The 24,441-nt window shown below is 44.6% G+C and overlaps 1 protein-coding gene across 1 annotated transcript in view; it reads left to right on the top strand.

The window, feature by feature from the left end:
• GCA (grancalcin) overlaps positions 1-24,441 on the top strand; it is a 39,842-nt gene that overhangs the window by 5,288 nt on the left and 10,113 nt on the right. The window contains exons 2-3 of the mRNA XM_073647052.1: positions 16,839-16,976; positions 18,872-18,941. Coding sequence (XP_073503153.1) covers positions 16,839-16,976; positions 18,872-18,941 — 208 coding nt within the window. The remainder of the gene's footprint in view (positions 1-16,838; positions 16,977-18,871; positions 18,942-24,441) is intronic.

Raw genomic sequence — 24,441 nt, 5'->3', positions numbered from 1 at the left:
CTTCTGACAAATGCCAACCTCGCGAATGAAATAAACTGGAACAACAAATGACGCAATAGCATTTTATGCAGTTTAAGAGGAAAAACAAAATTTTCTCACCTGGTAGGGTTGTGACAGTCACAACCCCTTTGAAAGCTTGATGGGGAAAGGCTGCTGCTGACCCACCAAAATGATAAGATGCAAACTGTGAGATGAGGAGGATGTAAATCCGTGCTATCAGACATCCAAATATACGACGAGAGAGACTAGATGATGTATGCAGTTTTTATTCGTCAACGCTTTTCGAGGTATTCCTACATCTTCATCAGGACAAACCACAATGTAGGACTACAGCTTTTTTTTTTTTTTTTTCTTTTTTAATGTGTTGTCCATATATTCCCGCATCTTTGCAAGCTGTATTCCAACATTGTGATTTGACCTGATGACTAGTTAGGAATACCTTGAAACGCGTTGACTGACAAAAACTGCACGCATACTTCATCTGGTCTCTCATCTGTATTTGGATCTCTGGTAGCATGGGTTTACCTCTTCATCTCCCAAATGCCAACCTTGGTGTCCACGACAAAGAAGAATCTGTTGTACATGTGCGCACTCCTACAACGTGTGGCATGCTAAAGCTCGGCCACTGGTGGTGCCATGGAAATGGGCCAAGGGTGCCCTGCGTGTTTGTGCTGGATACATGCTGTTACTATGTTGTAGATGGTCATTATTACAGCGGAGTATTTTTCGTCTGTCTCTTCCCGCCTGAATGACACCTGTGGCTAAATCAGGAATGTCAGGAGCTGCCCATACACGTCCCCATGATGGGAAGAGGAGCTTTACGTTACTGTGACTGGTCGTGGTGGAGGTTTTCCTTTTATTTAGCAGCTCTTTGATACAGTATATGGTGAGGGTCCATTAAAGGTGCATCAGATCAACAACCCACAATACTTTATTTGGGGCAAAAATCTCTGCACCACTAGTGGTGTGAGCTCCCAACGTAGAGTGAAGAAGTCCTGGCCCCTCGGGTTCAGCGCAGTCCTCTCCGGAGGTCTGTGCCGGCTCTGAGCGATGTTTGCCTTGTTCGGACGCGGCAGTGGTTGGGTACCTAGAAGAGCTCGTCATCAACAAAATATTGTTTTACAGTCGGACGACCTCTTTAATAGGGACTTGTGCAATTGGGGACGTCGCACATAACCAGCAAAATGTTGAATGACCTTAAATAGATTGTGAAATGTAATATCATTGCATTGAGCCTTTTTTTTTTTCATAGACTTTTATATCCAATACAAAAGTATGTTAATAATAATTTAATAATTTTTTTATTTTCATAGCGTCAACATATTCCGCAGCACTTTACAAATTTTAGGGGGGACTTATACAACAATACAGAATAAACATAACTCATATCGAAAGGAGTGAGGGCCCTGCTCGCAAGCTTACAGTCTATGAGGAAATGGGGGAAACACAAAAGGTAGAATGTACATATATTGTATAATGCAGCCTTGATATTCTAAATAGGATAAATAATAATACATGGACTGGTCGCCAGCCAGTATGTGTGCAGTCCAGACCAAGGCTATTATGTGCATGGTTGGTATGAACCTGAAATTGAAGAAGATTTTAATATGGGCGAAAACTGGGACGGACAACTGGGATGGACAGATCGTGTGTGGAGGCGATACTTCAGTCTAAAGAAATGGGTTTTTAGGGTCCGCTTGAAACTGTGGGTATTGGGAATTAATCGAACTGTCCTGGATAATGCATTCCAAAGAATTGGCGCAGCGCGCGAGAAATCTTGGAGACGGGAGTGGGAGGTTCGGGTTATGGAGGATTTAAGTTTTAAGTCACTGGCAGAACGGAGGGCACGTGTAGGGTGGTAGACTGAGACAAGGGAGGAGATGTAGGGGGGTACTGAAGAATGGAGCGCTTTGTGGGTAAGCGTGATAAGTTTAAATTGAACTCTATATTGGATGGGCAACCAATGCAATGACTGGCACAGGGAAGAGGCATCGGTGTAGCGGTTAGCGAGGAATATGATCCTGGCTGCTGCGTTAAGGACGGATTGGAGAGGGGAGAGTTTAGTAAGAGGGAGCCCGATAAGTAGAGAGTTGCAGTAGTACAGACGGGAATGAATAAGAGCTACAGTAAGAGTTTTTGCCGAGTCAAATGTGAGAAAAGTCCTGATTCTTGAGATGTTTTTGAGGTGTAGATGACATGAACAAGCGAGTGATTTGATGTGAGGAGTGAAGGAAAGATCTGAATCAAAAATGACCCCAAGACAGCGGGCTTGTAGCTGGGGAGTAATGGTTGAGCCACAAACGGAAATGGCAATATCAGGCACAGGTAGGTTAGTGGAGGGAGGAAATACGACAGTTTTTGACAGATTCAGTTTTAGACAGAGGGAGGACATAATGTTAGACACAGCAGAAAGACAATCACTGGTCTTTTGTAGTAATGCAGGGGTGATGTCCGGAGCAGAGGTGTATAATTGGGTGTCATCAGCATAGAGATGGTACTGAAAACCGAATCTGCTGATTGTTTGTCCAATGGGAGCGGTGTATAAGGAGAAAAGAAGGGGGCCTAGGACTGATCCTTGAGGAACCCCGACAGTAAGGGGAAGAAGAGAGGAGGAGGAGCCGGCGAAAGACACAGAGAAGGAGTGGTCAGAGAGATAGGAGGAGAACCAGGAGAGAACCGTGTCCTTGAGGCCAATAGTGCGGAGCATAGTGAGGAGGAGCTGGTGATCCACAGTGTCGAATGCTGCAGAGAGATCCAGGAGAATCAGCAGTGAGTAGTGACCATTAGATTTAGCTGTCAGTAGATCATTAGAGACTTTAGTGAGGGCAGTTTCAGTAGAATGTAAAGAGCGGAAACCAGATTGTAAAGGGTCAAGAGAGAGTTGTCTGAGAGATAGCAGATTAGACTGGAATGGACCAGGCGTTCCAGGAGTTTAGTGATAAAGGGAAGATTGGAAACAGGTCTGTAGTTGGCCGTGCAGTTCTGGTCAAGGGGTATTTTTTTAAGTAATGGATGTATGCTGGCGTGTTTAAAAGAAGAGGGAAAGATACCAGATGAGAGGGAGAGGTTGAAAATTTTAGTTGGGTGAGTGGTGACAGCTGGAGCAAGGGACTGAAGGAGATGTGAGGGAATAGGGTCACTGGTGCAGGTGGTAGGGCGAGAAGATGCAAGGAGTCTGATCACTTCATCTTCTGTGACTGGTTCGAAATCAGAAAGTGAGCAAGATACAATGTAGCGGGGGAGAGCATGCAAAACGTTTGGAGATTGGGAGAAAATTTCCTGACTGATATGGTCAATTTTTTCTTTGAAATAATTGGCCAGATCGTCTGCGCTGAGGTCGGTGATCGGGGCCTGTGCTGTTTGATTGAGGAGAGAATGAAACGTGTCAGTCGTTTAGGATTATTGGAAAGTGAGATTGAGGTTGTTAAAGTAGGTTTGTTTGGAGAGGTGAAGGGCAGAGTTATGTTTTCAGCATAAATTTATAATGGAGGAAATCTTCGGGCAGATTAGATTTTCTCCACAGCCTTTCAGCGCACCTGTAACACCGCTGGAGAAGACGTGTTTGAGGCGTGTGCCTGGGTTGTTTAGCTGTCTATGCCGAATTGTTCTTTGTGTATGAGGTGCGGCTTCATCCAGGGTGCATAGCATTATTTCGTTATAATGCTTCAATGCAGAGTCGGGACATGAGGGAGGAGATTGGGGCCAATGATGATTTCAACTTTTTCATAAATTTCTATGGCGCGTATATTTCTAGAAGTGTGGAAAGTGTGTGGGGGGGGGGGGGTCTTGAGTAGAGTCACAGTTCTTGACAGAGAATGAAAGAAGATTATGGTCAGACAGTGGAAGGGGAGAGTTAGTAAAGTCATGTACTGAGCAAAGCCGGGAGAAGATCAGGTCCAATGTGTTCCCGTCCTCATGTGTAGGAGAATTAGCAAGCAGTGAAAGGCTGAAGGAGGAGGTTAGTGATAAAAGGTGAGCGGCAGATGGGGAAAGAGGATCGCCAATTGGGATGTTAAAATCTCCCATGATTATCGTGGGGATGTCGCTGGATAGAAAATTTGGAAGCCAGGCAGCAAAGTGATCCAGGAACTGATGGGAGGGACCTGGAGGGCGATAGACAACCGCCATTCGCAGGGCGAAGGGCCGGTAGAGTCTGACTGTGTGGGCCTCAAAAGAAGGGAAGATAAGGGAGGGTACTGGGGGGATAACCTGAAAAGTACATTTTGTTGAAAGAAGCAGACCAACACCTCCACCTGATCTGTTGTCAGGTCTCGGAGTATGAGAGAAGTGTAGGCCACCATAGGAGAGAGCTGCAGCGGCGGTGGTGTCCGACTGCTGGATCCAGGTTTCAGTGAGAGCCAGAAGGTTGAGGGAATTAGAGAGGAAAAAGTCATGGATGTAAGAGAGTTTATTACATGCTGAGCGCGCATTCCAAAGGGCACAGTTGAATGAGACAGATATGCAGGGAATATTAATGAGATTAGCAGGGTTTCTGAATGTAACAGGGAAAGAGTTAGTGTTATTACTGGAGGGTCCTGGATTAGGAGAAATATCACTTGCGACTAAGAGAAGGAAGATACAGAGAGTGAGCAGATGGTTGAGTGATTTGTGAGTGTTTCCTGTGTTGTATGGTGGGAATGAATGGATCTGTGTGGTATAACATTGTGAAGAGAGCATGACAGCTGTACATAGAAGAGAGGAGTGAGGGGTTAATATGGATGAAGTGTGCCGAATTTGTGGGAGAACGGTGAATGTGGATGATTGTAGCAGCCAGAATATAAATGGCACAGATACAAATGGTGAATACTGTTTGCCAAAAAGATGACCTGGAAGCAAGTTTGTTTAATTGTTTTGCATGTCTTGCCTGTCTCCTGCCCTGTCCAACTGCCATATCTAACTGCCACGGCACTTTGATAAATTATGGCACTTCGATAAAGTATGCATAAATGCCCCCGCATAAATGCTGCCCCTTGACTATGTCTCAATATATAGGGATGTATCTGCTTAGATCTACACAGATTTAACTCATTAAATGTGTAACTAAAGTGGCACCGTAGAAAGTGTCTCCAGCTTCTATCACAGTACTATGGTATACACTTCTGCTGCTATGTGATCATCCTCGGGGGATTTCCGTTACCTCAGTCTTTTTATGGACGCCCCAGTGATTTATGCAATGATTCAGCAGTTGGGCTGAGTAACCCGACACAAACTGCAAATTTCACACATATTCCTAAGGGCAGCTCCACCCGCACAGTGCACCTATGTGGATGCACTCAGCATCTGTAGAAGTGAAGAATGAGCAACAAAATCAATTTTGAGGGTTTTTTTTTTTTTTTTTTTTCTCCTCTTATTGACTGTTTCCAACTTCACTCATTATTTATTTTTATTTTGTTTAGGCGTGATATATTGCCCCCTTGCTTCTTGAGTGTCAAAAATTGCAACCCTTGCCACAACCATAGACTAGTGCACATTGTGCAGTGGTAACTTTGTGAACCAGATATTTAAAGGGATTGTTTGGTGAGATTGATCACCTATCCACGATTGGGAATGGGAAATTTCTATCCCCGTTAGAACGGAGTTGCATTGTTCATGCTTGACCGCCGTTCTTTCCCCATGGGGTATGTCAAGCGCTGCTCTCGGCTTTTTCCTGCAGCCCCATACAGAATGAATGGAGCGGTGGTCGGGCATCTGACCTCCCAAGACGGTTTGTAATCTGGATAACACTGTGCCCCATCAACAATAAAAATTCCCTCTTCCTGCCAATCGGTGCGGTTACCAGTGTTCGGACCCCCACTGATCAATGGAAAACCTCTTTAATTTCTTCCCAAAAAAAGTAAGTGTCCGATACCATTTCTCCACTAACTTTTGCCCAGTTATTTGGTGATGTCTCCCCCAGGGTGGACAGTATAATGTGTCCGTATTTGTTGTCTTTGCCTGATTCTTATGTAGCGGAACAGCTTCAAGAGTTATCCACTTTATAAAGCCCTTACATATCACCACTGCCATCACTTTGTCTGAGGGACTGACCCCTGAATCCCTCACTGATAATGAGAATGAACAGCACACCGCTAGCTTAACGTGGTATTCCCCACTACATTGGTGCCTTTGACCTGAGCACCGAGCTGGGGGGCTCGCTCTCCGACAGAAGCTTTGCACTTCTGTCTTTTGAGCAATCAGTAGGGGTCTTAAAACTCACAGACCACCAATCTGCAGAGCATTAAAGGACCTACAAAATAGAACTTTTATCCAAAAGTTTAATTCTTTAAGGAACAATCCTGCAAATCTGACATGGTATAATGCCCTGTGCAGGGTCTGAGGGGGGTGTGTATGATGCAAAAACTCCTTTTAAAGATGTTTTCTTCATCTTCTCCATTGTTTCACTATATTGATGACCTATCCATCTTATGGGTCAAATGAATAGGAGCTAGTCTGCATCAGGCGGGAGCATCCACTAAACAGTGTAACGGAGCTGTGGTGTTTTCGTCCACACATTGGTTGGGGTGTTGCTATCGGACCCCTAATTATCTTGTAATGATGACCATAAGGGTGGGTGGTCAGTATCACAGTATTGGACAAGTCCCTTTGTCAAGTCCTTAGGGCCCCATAAACATTAGACTAATCTTGGCTGAAATTGACAGGTTAGACCGACTGTCAAATATGTATGGGGATGCCAGCCGATAGATAGTCGGGGGAGATGTTGATTGTCCATGTTTGTTTGATTTCGGACTACTGATCACGTTGTTCTCCTGGAGATAAGCCACTGGCCGACTTGTCCATCAGCAAATTCCCATAGAGAACACAGGAGCACTCGGCCGAACGAGCTCTGAGTAAGGGAGTGCCTGTTAGGTGGCTATCTACCAAATCATCATTCGGCCAGCAGCCATCCGTGTATGGCCAGCCCTATACTAGTTGATCAGTTTTCTGGGGTATTTCATGAGACCTGTTCCCTAGGATAAGGTGACTATTCTGAGTGCTGGGCCTCTTTTGGCTTTTAGGTCCTCGATCTTGCATGGAATATTCCTAGAGCTACCATAGGGTATTTTATGTGCCCCCTGAGACTTGCCATGAGATGGATAAAACTAGTGGGACAAGCCTTCTAATGCGTATCATCACTTACCATCATCACATGAAGTGATGCAGTTTCCAGTAGATGCACAGAGTACAGTTAGATTTATATAAAAGCTTTAATTGCTGCGATCACTTTGGTCAGAGCTGAACCCATTTCTGAGCCATTAGGCGACTCCTGTTCCTCCGGGGTATCACTAATTCACAAAGAAATGCAGAGGCCTGAATGTAATTGGTTTGGTTCATCAAAAAAAAAAACTACAACATATTTTCTGTGTGATCCGTTTCTTCTACCACATCCTGGCAACCACAGGCGTGATTGTTCTGCAGCTGAGGCTTCTCAAATGTCCCTTTTGACATTTTCTAATTCATACATAAGAGGGACCCGAATGTGACCACTCGTAAACGGGAACTCGCCTGGACGGCATCGGGGATCATCATCCGTAGTGGGGGACTGGCTTTACGTAAAACCAACCATATGCAGTGGTGTAAAAAAGTGTTTGCCCCCTTCCTGATTTCTTATTCTTTTGCATGTTTATCACACTTAAATGTTTCAGATCAGAAAACAAATTGAAATATTAGACAAAGATAACACAAGTAAACACAAAATGCAGTTTTTAAATGTATGTCTTTATTATTAAGGGAAAAAGAAATCCAAACCTACATGGCCCTGTGTGAAAGTGATTGCCCCCCCCCCCCCCCCCTCCTTAAAACAAATTAACTGTGGTTTATAACATCTTTGGGAAGCTGAGTTCAATATCCCTAGCCAAACACAGGCCTGATTACTGCCACACCTGTTCTCAATTAAGAAATCACTTAAATAGGACCTGCATGATAAAGTGAAGTAGACCAAAAGCTAGACCTCATGCTGTGATCCAAAGAAATTCAGGAACAAATGAGAAACAAAGTAATTGAGATCTATCCTTCTGGAAAAGGTTAGAAAGCCATATTGAAAGCTTTCAGACTCTAGCAAACCTCAGTGAAAGCCATTATCCACAAATGGCGAAAACATGGAACAGTGGTGAGCCTTCCCAGGAGTGGCCCGCCAACCAAAATTGCCCCTAGAGCGCAGCGACTACTCATCCAAGAGGTCACAAAAGACCCCACAACAACATCCAAGGAACTGCAGGGTTCACTTGCCTCCGTTGAGGTCAGTGGTCATGACTCCACCATAAGAAAGAGACTGGAAAAAAAGGGCATGCATGGCAGAGTTCCTTGACGAAATCTACTGCTGAGCAAAGAACATAAAGGCTTGACTCAGTTTTGCCAGAAAACATCTTGATGATCACCAAGACTTTTGGGAGAATACACTGTGAACTGACGAGACAAAAGTTTTGGAATATATGTCCCATTACATCTGGTGTAGAAGTAACACAGCATTTCAGAAAAGGAACATCATACCAACAGTAAAATGTGGTGGTGGTGGTATAATGGTCATGGCCTGTTTTCTGCTGCTTCAGGACCTGTAAGACTTGCTGTAGTAAATGGAACCATGAATTCTGCTGTCTACCAAAAAGTCCTGAAGAAGAATGTCCTGCCATCTGTTCATGACCTCAAGCTGATGTGCACTTGGGTTATGCAGCAGGACAATGATCCAAAACACACCAGCAAATCCACCTCTGAATATCTTAAGGAAAACAAAATAAAGACTTTGGAGTGGCCTAGTCAAAGTCCTGACCTTAATCAGATTTGAGATGTTGTGGCATGACCTTAAAAAGGTGGTTCATGCTCTGAAACCCTTCAATGTGGCTGAATTACAACAATTTTGCAAAGATGAGTGGCCAAAATTCCTCCAGTTATCGCAAACGCTTGATTGTAGTTATTGCATCTAAGGACCCAACCAGTTATTAGGTTTATGGGACAACCACTTTTTCACACAGGGTCCTGTAGGTTTGGATTTCCTTTTTCCTTCATTTAAAAACTGCATTTTGTGGTTACTTGTGTTATCTATGTCTAATATTTACATTTGTTTTGTGATCTGAAACATTTAAGTGTGACAACCATGCAAAAGAATAAAGGCCCCGTCACACTTAGCGATGCTGCAGCGATCCCGACAACGATACGACCTGTCAGGGATCGTTGCTGCGTCGCTATGTGGTCGCTGGTGAGCTGTCAAACAGGCAGGCTCACCAACGATCAGGGGAGCAGCGACATCGTGTAAAGAATCTTTCCACGATGTCCTGCTCCTGGTTACCAGCCGGCTGAAGCAGGAGCAGGCTGGTAACCATGATAAACAGCGGGTTACTAGGTGCGCGTGTGCCCCTAGTAACCCGATGTTCATCATGGTTACCAGCCTGATCGCTGGTCACACACAGCGATGTGTGCTGACCAGCGGGAGGGCAACGACCAAAAAAAGGTCCAGGACATTCTGCAGCGATCAGCGACCTCACAGCAGGGGCCTGATCGTTGCAAAGTGTCACACATGGCGACATCGCTGGTGAGGTCGCTGTTGCTTCACCAAAACCGTGACACAGCAGCGATCTCGCTAGCGATCTCGCTATGTGAGACGGGGGCTTAAGAAATCAGGAAAGGGGAAAACACTTTTTCACACCACTGTACATTAGGTTCCAGTGGGCAGATTCTGATGCTGGTAGTGGATTTAGATGTTAATTGAACACTCGTGACTCTTTCCGCCCATCTTTAACCCCTTTACAGCCTGTGATGTATTAGTACGCACCAGACTGTAACCCCCGGTTCAGTGAGGGCTCTTGTGCTGAGCCCACACTAAACCGGGCACATGTCAGCTGATTCTTACAGCTGACATGTGCCCGCAACAGCCGCGGGTGGAAATGCGATCCACCCATGGCTGTTAACCTGTTAAATGCCGCTGTCAATCTGACAGCGGCATTTAACAGCGCCGCTCCGGACCCGTTACGTGATCGCGGGTCACCGATGGGTGGTCATGACAACCCTGGGTCTGGAGCAGACTCCAGTGGTTGTCATGAGCTGATCGCTATGAGTGCCACCTAGTGTTTGGCGGTCATAGCACAGGAGCATTTCTGCTACGTAGTGGTGATCTGCTGATCACCACTATGTAGCAGAGGTGATCAGGCAAGTGCTGCTTCTACTCTCCTATGGAGACTATAGAAGCAAGCAAAAAGTGAAAAAAAAAAAAATGGTTTTAAAAAAAAAATATATAAAAGTTTAAATCGCCCCCCTTTCGCCCCATTCAAAATAAAATAATAAAAAAAACACATACGCATATTTGGTATCGCCGCGTTCAGAATCGCCCAATATATCAATATATAAAAAGAATTAATCCGATCGGTAAACGGAGTAGTAACGAGAAAAAAAATTCTAAACACCAGAATTACCTTTTTTGGTTGCCGCAAAATTGCAATAAAATGCGATAACAGGCGATCAAAACATCGATTCTACCCCAAAATGGTATCAATACAAAACTGCAGCTCAGCGCGCAAAAAATAAGCCCTCATCCCGCCCCAGATCCCGAAAAATGGAGACGCTACGGGTCTTGGGAAAATGGTGGCATATTTTATTTTTTTTTTTTTTTTTAAGCAAACTTTGGAATTTTTTTTTCACCATTTAAATATAAAATAACCTATACATGTTTGGGGTCTACGAACTCGTAATGACCTGGAGAATAAGAATGGCAGGTCAGTTTTAGCATTCAGTGAACGTGGTTAAAAAAAAATATAAAACAAAACATCTGTGGTATTGCACTTTTTTTGCAATTTCACCGCACTTGAAATTTTTTTCCCATACACGATATGGTAAAACCAGTATCGTTCAAAAGTACAACTCGTTCCGCAAAAAATAAGCCCTCATACTGCCATATTGACCAAAAAATAAAAACGCTATGGCTCTGGGAAAAAGAGGCGCAGAAAACGAAAATACAAAAATGGAAAATCCAAGGGTTGCGAAAGGGTTAATAGCAAGACTCTGGTCCATTGGACAGGGCAGTAGTCTCTGGCCGCTGGACGGAAAGCTCGCAAAACTCTTACCTTCCGGTGCCCTCTGGGGTGGCATTCGATCACCTGGGTTGGCGTGACATTGGTCTGGCACACCACAATGATAACCTCGTGACAGCCTGACAAATCAAAAGCAATGCCGGGGATCCTGTAAGGTAAGAGACTCCTGAGCCCTCCCATCCAGCGGCCAGAGACAATCGACCTGGCCGATGGAACGGAGTCCTGCGAATTGATCCGCTCAAATCTAGTCGCTAGACTTATTTTGGAAGAATTACACAGGATGGGATGTAGTCCACTTTTGCTGGATTCTAGTTTACTTTCTGTTAGGAATATGGGACACTTAATTTAAAAAGAAAATTTGCAGGTTGAATGCTAGAACTGACCTTTCTTCAGCTTTGCATTATGGGAAGTCATGGGTGGGGAACTTTTTTTTTTTTTGCCAAGTGCCATTTGGATATTTATACCATTCTTCAGGGGCGTACAAGTCGCCCACAAAGTACGTCCTGGCACTGGGGTCAGGATGTAATCTTTCATTGCACGCTCCTCAGCGCTCAGTAGTTAACACTGCTCGTGCTCGGCAAGAAGAAACTAGAGGGCCAGTGACCATCAAAACAGCTCCCGGCCCAAGCACTCCGGTCCAGGGAAATTTACCTGGGGGCCGGATAAAAGGTCACCGTGGGCAGTAAACGGCCCCTGGGCCTAAGGTGGATGATTGGAAAACCAGGGACACCGGTGTATAGCTGGCCGTACATGAGACAGTTGTCGGATGTGCGTTCATTCAGCAGACCTCCATCTCTCCTGAATCCCCCGTACACATTAGCGCTATGTTTGGCCACAAGATCTTTCTTTCTTTTTTTGTTTCCTCCCCTTAATCCAAAAGGATCGGTATTAAGATTCTAACTACTTGATCCTTCCTTGACGTCTTTCAGGACATAGTTGGGAGGCCTCGCACACATCATCTGGTCCTGCCGTGATCTGTGGATTCAGACTACTTTACCATAGATAAATAAGAGTTGAGGACCACGCCCACTTGGCTAACGACTAGATTTATATGTAGAGAGCAGATGTTCGGACTGGAGGGGTGCAGAAAAAAAAAAGAACACTTTTATTTCATGAGTCAATAGCAGACGTGAAAAGAAGAATCTCTTGTAATGTATCTTATCAGAGAAATACGCTTCTTTCTCCTCCTGGACTTATCTTTCATTCTCAAAATTCTCCATGGGTAAAATCTGTGTTCAGTGGGGACAGATTGTTACATTACTGAGAGAGATGACAGTTGGTGCTTATAAGATTCTACGTAGCAAGCCTCATAGAAAAGACCTATACAAGCCTATAGGTCCGTGACAAACGCCTTCAGCACACGGATAGAAAAAAAACGGCCACGTGGACCATACACTGACACGGATACCGTTATTTTTTGACTTGTGAATGAGGCTTTACGGCTTATCTTCCTATAGGGAAATATTCAGGGTGCTTCACGTTCTTAAAGGGGATGTCCACTTATAGTAAAGTTAGTCCCAAACTATTTAAAGTACATAAAATAACACACATCATCTACTTACTGTCCGTGAGTCCAGTGCTGGCTTCCTGACACTGCTGTGGTCCCGGTGTTGTGACTAGATCAGTGACGTCAGGTCACCAGCACGCACCGCTGAGCTTAGTGACTGCCTAGAGCAGTGATTATGGTTTGCTCTTAGGTCTGTGGTGCCAAAGCCCGGCTATTTAAAAAGTTCTCCAGTTGCGGAAAACCCTTGTTTCTAGCAAACTGAGCTTTTCTCTTTCTTTCCGCGTCCGCTGCTCCCAGTGTCTGTTATTGTCTGCAGTATTGACATCACATCGATAGCGCTGCAACCAGTCATTGAGCTCAGAGGCTCATGGCGTTAAAGGGAACCTGTCATGTGAAGTAAAAAAAAAAAAAAAAAAAAAACTATTAACCTGCAGGTTAATAGAAATCTGAATCTGCCCGGCGCCGTCACTTTGACCCCCACTGCCGGGAAGAGATTAACTTTATTCGTCCCGATAGCGTTTGGGTTTCAGTTACAGGGGCAGCGCAGGTTCAGTCACCACTCAGTATATAAAGAGGTTTGGCTGTAACTGCACCCCAGCACTGACTGACAGCAGCTCCGCATCAGACCTGGCTGTCAGTCAGTGCCGGGGCACGATTACAGCCGGAATAAAGTACATCTCCTCCCTGCAGTAGGAGTCTCAATGTGGGCGCCGGGCAGGTTAATAATGTTGTTAACCTGCAGATTAATCCCATATCTGCAGGTTAATTGAGTTTTTCACGTGTCATTGATAAACTAGACCGGCGCTCAGGTGTGCGACGTCCACTCTGCTCCCCTTCCTGCAATCATGAGCAGCTCTGCCTAGAAAGGTGGAGCATGCTTGAGATTTTGGGACTGGGCCAAGGTGTGGTGTCGCCCTTGAAAATTCAAACCAAAACACAACGGTCACATGTAGGCCACATGGACACATTTTGGCTCTACGTTGCGGTGTTTTCATTGCTGATGCGCATCAATTGACAGTACAAGACGAGTAAATGGGTTCTTCAAAATCCCATTGGCATGTAGCGGAATAAAAAAAAAAAAAAAAAAAATCTGCCATGAAATGAAAGCGTGGTATGGACTTCAAACCTGCAGCTTATTCTTGTGTGCATTTTCTTTGCAGATTTCAGCCTATTCAATGGTTAGTAAATGAATTGGAGGGAAATCTACAAGTAACGCATGTAGATTTGTTGCGGATTTGTTTCCGCAATGTGTGAACATAGTCTTACTATTCCGGTGTGGTGATGAGTGTGAGTGAGCTAAAAAGCTGCACGAGATCCCAGTTTAGGGCAGGGTTCACACATACATTGACGTTCCTGTAGGTGACTGGGTCCTTTTTCAGCTCCCATCTCGGACCAGAGAATTGTCTGCCGCAAGTGCTTCCATGCACACTGTAGATCCATCTGAAAAACCGCCCATTGTGAACTAGCGCATTGGCTAATGTTGGTCAGTATGACGTCCATTGCACTCGCTGACCGGAAGAACGGTCTTGTAATCCCGGACTAATACTGAGACAAGGCTGATGCATTTTAAGTCCGTGCCCTCTCACATGCCATGTGCCCTGCTCTCCAGCTAGAGGATGGACGCCCTCCCCCTCCTGTGTAGCGGCACCTGCTCCTGATAACGGAGCTATTTTCGGCCTCTCCGGTTCTGGTCTCCCCTCCCCCACCCTCTGTCACCAGTTTGTCCACTTTAGTGTTTCCCCGAAAGAATATTACTGACATCCAGGAAACCACAACGACTGTGTAATAAGAGTCAGACTCCGCACTGGCATCAATACTGGGCACGTGTGTCATCAGTGCGGCCGTACTTCATTGTATGTTATTGGGACCATCGATCGGTTATTGGTTCGTAGCCAGAACTACAGTTTGTTCTCACGGGTCGGATCCGACTCTTATGTAATAGGCTGTATTATGCATCGTGTTCCGAGTCTTCTGACCTGAGCTCCTCCGTCTCAGAGACCTATAGGAGGCTGTGCGGTTCTGGTTAGACCCGTGGCTGATCCTCGCAGTGGGTTCTCTGACTGTGACCGTCTGAAGTGTGAAACCGGCCTTACTCATATCCTTGCATACAAGGACACAAGCCACTGATGTAGTAACAGAGCTAACACTGGCCCTGTCGGCCTTCTCTGCGTCCACCGTGCAGCCTTCTCCGCTTTGAATATCTGAGGTTGTGGGTTGTAATAATCACCTACTCAGGTTAACAAATCAACAATATTTTATTCCTTACATCCATTGTTTTACAGTTCCAGGTAAAATGGCCAAATACATTGCCAACAGTCCACAAGTTCCCAACCCGGGATCGGTAGGTCCACTGCGCCTGTAGCAGTCGATACTCGCGGTCTCCCAACTTTTGGTTGGCCCACAGATTTGGTATCTCCCACCAGTATAGTCTGTAGTCACAGTTCACGCTCCTCCAGACAGAACACGACCGAAGCCCATGTATCGAGCAGCAATAGTTTTTAAGAAAGTTCATCAAATCCAGTCGACATATCCCACAATTGTAGCAAGTGAGTCCAGCCTAGCCAGCATTCGATCTCCAAATTCCATAGGCCATCCATCGATGGCTCCAGGACCTCAGCCTAGATACTCTCCTGACGTCACTCCCAACTCTCTGACTAAAACGCATGGCTTCTTCCGCCCTCCCTTGGATCAGCCCCCTGAATGGGCAGAAGTGTTCACACCCTCCCCCTTAAACATTTGGTTTTAGCTTAAAGAATGAACAATATTCCAGAAGCCCATCACCTGGGATTGCATTTGAGACCCCCTGTGAAGATGGCTCTTCTGGGCCTACTATCCCCATCCACACAATGGGACTAGTGGCTGGGAGAACAATGGCTTGAGGCCCATGAGATACTGATATTAATGGAATGATTACTTTATATTTACCTTTTAGCAATCTCCTGTCTGGCCTCATGTATGCATAAGATCCAACCAGCACGTCTTCCTCTGCTTACTGTCACTGAATGGAAACAAGCAAGCGAATGTCTAATAAAACAGCAATAAGATTGATGTAACCGGTGCTCCATGCTGGAAAAAGTCTGCATCCCTTAGAGCTGCAGACTCTGCCCTACTTTCATTGGTCCAATAGTCTTTTTAGAACAAGGCCAGCTCCTCACACTCTTGCCCACCGTGCGTCCTTCTCTGCTGACTTGTAATCTGGATGTCCCACTCGATTTCTCCTTACAAGAACTTTAGCGCTAACGCACAGCAATAACTTGTATTCTCTCCCAATTCTTTGTCATGGAAGTCTTTAATCAAGCGGATAACCCCCTCCTTTGCACTGATGAGGGGCAAGTACTCTGAAACGGCGGTCTATAGATGGTGTCTGGCTTGGCTAATATCGCTAGTCCTGTTGCAAGGCTCTTTAAGGGTATGTGCACCATGGCTGTGGAGTCGGTATAAAATGTTTCATAAGAATTTGGGAAAGTTATGGAATGTCCTATAAATGTCTGTTCTGATCTAAGGATCTCTGCTTTTAGTAGAGATGAATCTGTGCAGCACTTTATGTACACGCTCAGTAGTGAGGCCGGGCTGTGGAGTCGGGAGTCAGGGAAATTGAAGAGTTGGAGATTTGGCTTGCCAACTCCACAGCCTTGATGTGCACAGAAAGTCTTAATTCCGACGGTGCAGCTGCCAAAGTTTTTTTTACGCAAAGATGCTAGAAGGAAAAGCTGGTGATCCTTTTTTTTTTTTTTTTTTTTTCCCTGAAACGGTTTTGCTGTTTTTTGTTGGGGGGGGGGGGGGGGCGGTGCACTAGAATTGCCTTTTTTAGGCATAGTCTACACATACCCCAAAGGGTCAGACTGACATACGGTATCAATCTCCAATAGGTGGCACTAGTGAGTGGTTTTTTTTTTTCCAAAGAACTCATTTGTCCTTCAGCTATTATGCTGATTCTTCATGTGTTTCTGGGAACGCTGGGTGATGACCACTACGGCTGATGCTCTGGGATTGAAAATCTTGATAACAGCATGGCCGCATCCTCAATGTCGGTCCATTACAGAGCAAATTTTATGTTCCGGAGTGACGTTCTCCTTGGAAACTAATGGCAGCAATATTGGATGTCACCTGGCTTTCCCAGTACCAGATAAGACGCAGCTGAAGATATCGACATACAAGTATATGATGGCTGTAATATTCCTGTTAGATAGCGAGTTAATAGTTAATGGCACAAAGGTTTCGGTGCAAAGGTTATCAGAGGGATTCCCTGCTATAAAAGTGAATTGCTGCAGCCGATACGTAGACGATTATCAGTTGGAGTAATTACTAATATATATTTTTTTTCTCCCTCTCTGCAGCCGTACGGAAACATGAATCCACAAATGGCAATGATGGGGCAGACCATGGCACCCAATGTACATGGCGGCTTCTATGGACAGCCTCAGTATGCTGCAGGCGATCCAATGTGGGGCTACTTCACAGCAGTTGCCGGCCAGGTAAGATCCATACACCACCTGTGTGTTCGCTAGAAGAGTGCCTGCATTACAGAGTTCACCATCATCCTACTGACGGGTTCCCTTTAACCCCTTCCTAATGTGATCTACATGTTATGTCGGATGCAGCTGTATAGAGCTCGCTCAAGAGCTGAACTCCCTCCATATGCAACCAGTTTTAGCTGTGCCATGCCGCTGCCTCTTACAGCTCAGATCGCAGCAGTTTTAACCATTTACATGCCACTGTTGTCATCCAAGTGGTGTTATCTCCTAATGCGACCTTTCCGGCATTGAAAGCCCCCGGTTGTTGCCATCATGGTGCTCTTTCGGGTTCTACCATATGCTGCAATACTGAAGTATGTACCCCAAAATAGTATCCAAAATAGTCAGCTAACCGTGCTAAACAAAAAAAAATAAATGTGGGAAAAAAAATTATTACAGAAATACACTCTTTTATTTTTTTAATTTAATTCTTTTCCAGATAGCATTAACTTTTTCGTATGTGCCTGGAGGTGGCGTTTTTCCTCGGTGTCTTCAGGGTTTGCCGTCGCTCAGCTGCTGCTGCCCATTTCATTTTATTTCCCTTACTCCAGGTTTGGAGCCGATCTCCTCATAGCACAGAAAAAGTTTTCATTGTAGAAACTTTTGGGCAGTTTCTTTTAGTTCCTGCTGAGACCGACCTGACCTTAACACACAGCTTTTGTGTTTCTGCTGCTCTTCTGCTTTTTTTGCAATAGAAATTCCCTTTCTGGTAAATGATCAGTCTGACACTATCGTCATTTCCTACATGAGGAAATCCTATCGCTGCCCGGGCCGTAGCTCTGTTTTATCTTTTACAAATATATGTCTGTTCACGTCATTGTTGGAGCCTTCACTGCAGACTACTCATGAAAGTGGTGCAGAATCACTGCAAAACAAATAATCATTTTTTGCAATTGAGTTTTATTAAAACTTTTGCACCGTTTGACTTTCTCTTTTTGAATATAATCTGTGGACATAAATCACTTAAAACAGAGCTTAGAAAAAAAATGAACGTAGTGTTTGTAACTTTTCTGACTGTCATATCTGGCTCGCTGACGAATTCTCAGTTAACTCATTCTGCAGCCAGCAATAGACAGCGCATCACTGAGGTTATAGAAGGCAAACGGTGCAGCATTTTTAATAGTACCCAATTGAATTTTTTTCTTTATCCCATTTACACACAGGTAAGTTAAAAAAAAAAAAATCCCACAAAAGCTTTCTTTAGACTCTAGAATGTAAATCAGCTCAGTGGAGTCTGTCTGTCTGACTTCTGGATCTCAAAATTGTTTGCCGCCAGCTTTCCTTGCAGCAGATCGGACATGTTTTTAACCAGTTCCTGACCAGGCACTTTTTAAAGTTCTTTTGTACATGTGGTTTAAAGAGCTGTACCTTTTTTTTTTTTTTTTTTGGGCATTTAAGTGATGTTTGTATTATTGTTAATTAATATTTTTATTAAAAAACATATTTTTTTTTACTGGCATTTTGCTCATTGTGCTTTTATATAAGATCATAAGATCATTGTTGGGGAGGGTCTTAAAGTGTAAATATTTTTATTTTCATCGTATTTCCCTGTAACTTGGGCTGGTATATTATCCTCAGTTACAAGGGAAATTCAGCCTGCCGGACAGCTGGATCCCTCGCGATCATGCAGCCGCGGTAGCATGTAGCTGCCTCCGTTGTAGTGACGTTTTAGAATTTCCCTGCAGAGTTGGAGCCGGGCCACCCAAACATTTACTGTCTGTGGGTGGTCCAGGAGCGGTTAAAGAATCTTGTACAACTGTTTTGCACAAAGCTGAATTACAGGATTGGATGTAAGACAGTAGGATAAGCGGGCACCAACCTTTCTGTACGTGTGTTACATGTCTGCTGTTTTGCAGGACGGTGAAATAGATGCTGAAGAACTACAGAGATGCTTAACTCAGGCCGGTATCCACGGGACCTATACACGTAAGTCAAATGTACACGTTACTGTCGGTACTGAATTTATATCTCCCATGGAATGTGCAGTGGGTAAAATTGAGTGAATATTTCCCCTCTCGGCTCTGGACAGTATGGAGGAAACACACTGCGTCCTGTGCTGATGAGCCATGGAGCTCAATGTATGTCGATGCGTTGTATGTATGGAGAAAGCTTTATACATTCCACTATTGTTTCTGGGCAAGAAAAAAAAGCATTTGCAGAATGGGAGGAATAGAACTAAGCAACAGCATGTGTGAAAAAGACTTGAATATACTAATAGATCACAGACTGCACATGAGTCATCAGCGTGATGAAGCAGCAAAAAGGCAAATACAATTCTGGGATGTATTAAGAGAAACAGAGTTTAGATCACGAGAAGTAATTATTCCCCTCTACTACTCTTCGGTCAGACCTCATCTGGAATACTGTATCCAGTTCTGGGCATCACATTTTAAAAAAAGACATGAAGAAACTGGAGCAAGTTCAGAAAAGAACTATCAGAATCGTGACCAGTCTGCAAACAATGTCCTATGAAGAACAGTAAGAGGATCTGGGAATGTTTAACTTGCAAAAGAGAAGTCTGAGAGGAGACTTAATAGCTGTCTACAAATATCTGAAGGGCTGTCACAGTGTAGAGGGATCAGCTTTATTCTCATTTGCACATGGAAACACGAGAAGCAATGGAATGAAACTAAAAGGGAGAAGATACAGATTAGATATTAGAAAAATCTTTTTGACAGTGAGGGTGATCAATGAGTGGAACAGGCTGCCACGAGAGGTGGTGAGTTCTCCTCCAATGGACGTCTTCACACAGAGGCTGGACAGACATCTGTCTGAGATGGTTTAGTGAATCCTGCATTGAGCAGGAGGTTGGACACTATAACCATGGAGGTCCCCTCCAACTCTAACATTCTATTTCTCTACAAAATCCACTTAAAAAAAAAAAAAAAAAAAACTTGGCCTAAGGTGTACCTGCCCTTTCATATAAAACCTGCAAAAAAATGTTATGGTTGCCCATCAAACCAAGTAATATGTCCAGGAACTGACCCCCATCATCATGTTCTGTAACTTGCTATCCACCCTTTTCAGATGCGGGATAGTTCTTCATCAGTTTCTGTCGGCACTGCACGTGCTGGAACTTCCTTTCCCTAACTTCCCAGCATGCGCTCCACCTGTCACTATTGTCCAATTTAAAGTAGTGATTTTCCAGTGCACAGATATTGATAAGCTATCCTTTTTGGATAAGTCATCAAGATGAGATCTACTGTGGGGTGGGGGGTTACCTATACAGAGCACCAATACCCATCGGCTGTTAGCGGCTCCATGTACGAAGTGGAAAACCACCGATCTCACTGCGGCTGTTCTTTGGTACTGAAGATTAGCTTCTATTCAAATAAGTACAGCTGATCTGCAGTTCCTGCGATTGGCCATTAAGCGGAGTGACTGAGCGGAGGTGTTACTTCCCGCACTGATCTGATATTAATGGCCTGTCCCAATGATGGGACATCAATATCTTTGCAGTGGGAAACTCTTTTAGGCTGTGTGCCCACGATGCGTTTTTTAAGCGTTTCCGCAGCGGCAAAAACACTGCAGAAATGCTTAAAAAAACGCATGGTAGAAGGTCTGCCATGTTCCCCAATGACAATCTGCATGTGCTGTGCACATGCTGCGGAAATTTCTGCTGTGGATTATCATTGCGGAAAAAACCGTAGCACTACCTATTTTGCGGAATCGCCGCCATTGACTTGCATTATAACACGCCAATTCCGCAAGACTGCATCTGTACTTGCGTAATTGGCGCGTTCTAATGTGCGGATGGTACCCGGGTGGAGAGGAGAGTCTCATCCACACCCAGGTACCATTAAAAAAGCTGTAAAAAAAGAATAAAATAAATAAATGTATATTTACCTTCTGGCGGCCCGCGCTGCGCTCCTCCTTGCTTCCCGGCACTTCACGATGGAATGAAGGACCTGCACTGACGTCTGCAGGTCCTTCACTCTACTGTTGCTGGCAGCCGGGACCAAGCGAAGCAAGGCGGCGAGGGCCATCGGAGGGTAAGTATATATTTATTTATTTTTTGACATTCTCTTGGGTCACACTATATAAATCCATGCTGCTTGCATGGATTTATATAGTGTGACCAAGTTGTCAAGCACTTTCCAAGTGATGCTAAAATCGCTTGGAAAGCGCTTGTCAACCCGCATGCGGAAATGCATGTGAAGAACGCTCCACTTCCGCATGTCCCTGGCAGGAAAACGCATGTACAATCCGCATGCGTTTTTTTCTGCCAGGGAGATGCAGAAACGCTCAGGAAAAATCCTGAGCATTTCTGCATCGAGGGCACATTGACTGTTAGGCTATGACCAGCACATTGGGCCGAAGGGGGCACTTTGAAATGATTTTTCATTGAATTTGGTGATCTGTCTTGTTGGCTCCCCCTAGTGGTGTCTGCAGACAGAATTTTATTTATTTATTTTTTTTCTGTAAAGGAAAACGTGGGATTTGGCGCCCGACTCCTATATTGCATGTTCTAACAATAAAACTAGCATTATTAGGCTATGTGCCCACGATGCAGAAATGCTCTGGATTTTTTCCTGATCGTTTCTGCATCTCCCTGGCAGAAAAAAACACATGCGGATTGTACATGCGGATTGTACATGCGGATTGTACATGCGGATTGTACATGCGGATTGTACATGCGGATTGTACATGCGGATTGTACATGCGGATTGTACATGCGGATTGTACATGCGGATTGTACATGCGGATTGTACATGCGGATTGTACATGCGGATTGTACATGCGGATTGTACATGCGGATTGTACATGCGGATTGTACATGCGGATTGTACATGCGGATTGTACATGCGGATTGTACATGCGGATTGTACATGCGGATTGTACATGCGGATTGTACATGCGGATTGTACATGCGGATTGTACATGCGTTTTTCCTGCCAGGGACATGCGGATGTGAAGCGTTCTTCACATGCATTTCCGCATGCGGGTTGTCGAGCGCTTTCCAAGCGATTTTTAGCATCACTTGGAAAGTGCTTGGGAACTTAGTCACACTATATAAATCCATGCAACCGGCATGGATTTATATAGTGTGACCGTAAAAGAATGGTAAAGAATAAATAAATACTTACCGTCTGATGGCCCCCGATGTCCTTGTCTCTGCTTGCCGGCAGCTCGCGGTAGACTAAAGGACCTGCCGACGTCAGCGGTTGCGTGACCAGTCACATGACTAAATTACATCATCGCAGGTCTTTTAATCTACCGCAAGCTGCCGGCAAGCCAAGACGAGGACACCGGGGGCCATCAGAAGGTATGTATAATATTTATTTTTTTCACAGGTTCTATGGTACCCGGGTCCGGAGGAGAGTCTCCTCTTCTCCAAACCCGGGTACCATCCGCACATTGAAACGCATGGAATGCGCATCTACATATACAGTGATGCGGAATCCATGCGTTCCAATGCAAGTCAATGGCGGCGAAAATGCAGCGCTTCTGCAAAATGATTTAGTGCTGCGGATTTTTCCGCAATGAGAATCCACAATGATAATCCGCAGCGGAAATTTCCGCAGCATGTACACGGCACATGCGGATTATCATTGGGGAACATGGCAGGCCTTCTAACAAGCGTTTTTTAAGCATTTCTGCAGTGGAATTGCCGCTGCGGAAGCACTTAAAAAACGCATAGTGGGCACACAGCCTAAGTGTTAAAGCCAGTATGATTAATGATTAATTAATTCTCGGCAATAATTAGTGTGCGGTGCACAGGAGATGTGGGGTCAGGAGCTGTGGTCACACAATATAGGTGCAGTTCACACAGGCGGCTGATCACTCGAACGAGCGAAATGCTCACTTGTCAAGTGAAATTCTTTTGTGCTGCACAAAAAATAATCTTTCTCTGCAGCGTATCATTCTGCCTAAACAGGACGTGTGCTGCTGAGAACAATGGCAGCCAGTGCGCACCGAGCGTTCTGTATGTGTAAGGAGACTATTAAACAACTACCGATCAGCAAAGAAGAAGGGATCGTTTGTCTGTTGGGGAAGGTGCTGTGGTTAGTTGCACATGGTGCTATATATTCTGTCCCCGCGACTTGCATCATGGTTAACCATTAATGTAATGCTGGAACATGCCGGAGCTTATCTCCCTAGGTTGGAGGTGTGATCGTCTAGGGAAGCGCCATCCTATATATAGAGCACTTCTTGTAAGCCGTGTGCGCTTGCTCTGTGCACGAGTTGCTTGTAATGAATGACTCCAACCTGTAACCTGTCATGGCACCTCCTAAAATCTATAATTGTAGTAAAGATCAATGTGATTATTGCACTTCTTTTATTGATTTTGCAACCACAAAACGCCCATTAAATGCTATGCAGAGTGTTCAAAACACAGATGGCGCTGTTTGAAAAGGGTGGATGGCAAGTTACAGAACATGACAATTGGGACAGTTCCTGGACATATTACTTGTTTTGGATGGGTGGGATGGCCATGATTTTTTTTGCAGGTTTTGTGTGAAAGTTTTCTAGTATGTTAAGAGTTAAGTGGACTCTGTACAGAAATAGTGGAAAGTTACATCATAGTTGTGGATAAAGCTTTATACAACACCTCACAGAGCATCTCTGCACATGGAGTTCCATGGCTCATTGGCGCACGACGCATTTTGCTGCCTCCATATTGTCCAGGGCTGGGAGGGGAAACCTTTGCATACTGTGCATAGTATGGATACACACATATATTTGTGTGTAATATATACACTGATCGGTCATAAAGTTGACTGTAAAGTAAATACCATGGAGGATCTCCAAGATGGCAGACAACCGACACCCAATGCTCATTGGTGTGGGGAGCAAAAGAGAGATTTTGGGCCGTCATAGTAATGGATTAAAACAAGACAAGTCTGATAGACCTAACAAAAAATATATATTATACAGCTCTGGCAGAAATTAAGAGACCACTGCACAGTTTTCTAACAATCCCCATCTCTACATGTCTGACAGCCATTCCATTCCAGTGTCAGTTGAATTCCAACCACAGTCCACCTCATTCTACTTAATGTGCTTCTGATTAGGTGATCACCTGAACCAAATCTTATGTAATGAGGGAAAGTATAAAAAACACTGCTGTGGTCTTCACAATCCTCTTACAATAGGACATGCTGGATGGCAAAACAAGTTCTAGGAGTAGCCCAAAAGTAATTTGAATGGAAACTTTTAACCATGCCAAAGGAGTTGAAAAGAAAAGTCTTGAGTGTGGAAAAGAAGGGCTCAATTCTGGCTTTACTAGCAGAGGGATACAGTGAGCGTCATGTTGCCTCCATCCTTAAAATTTAGAAGATGGCAGTCCATTACAACAAGGTCAAGCAGCAGACATCGAGGACAACAAAGCTACAGACCGGCAGAGGGCGAAAGCGACTCTCCACTGACCGGGATGACCGCCATCTTATTCGAATGTCACTCAGCAACCACAGGATGACATCAA

This window comes from Phyllobates terribilis, unplaced genomic scaffold, assembly GCF_046119375.1.
Source record: "Phyllobates terribilis strain yellow unplaced genomic scaffold, ASM4611937v1 Scaffold_9__5_contigs__length_417890890, whole genome shotgun sequence".
Classification (NCBI taxonomy): Eukaryota; Metazoa; Chordata; class Amphibia; order Anura; family Dendrobatidae; genus Phyllobates; species Phyllobates terribilis.
Note: the sequence above shows the minus strand (reverse complement) of the source record. Positions and strands in the feature narration are given on the sequence as shown.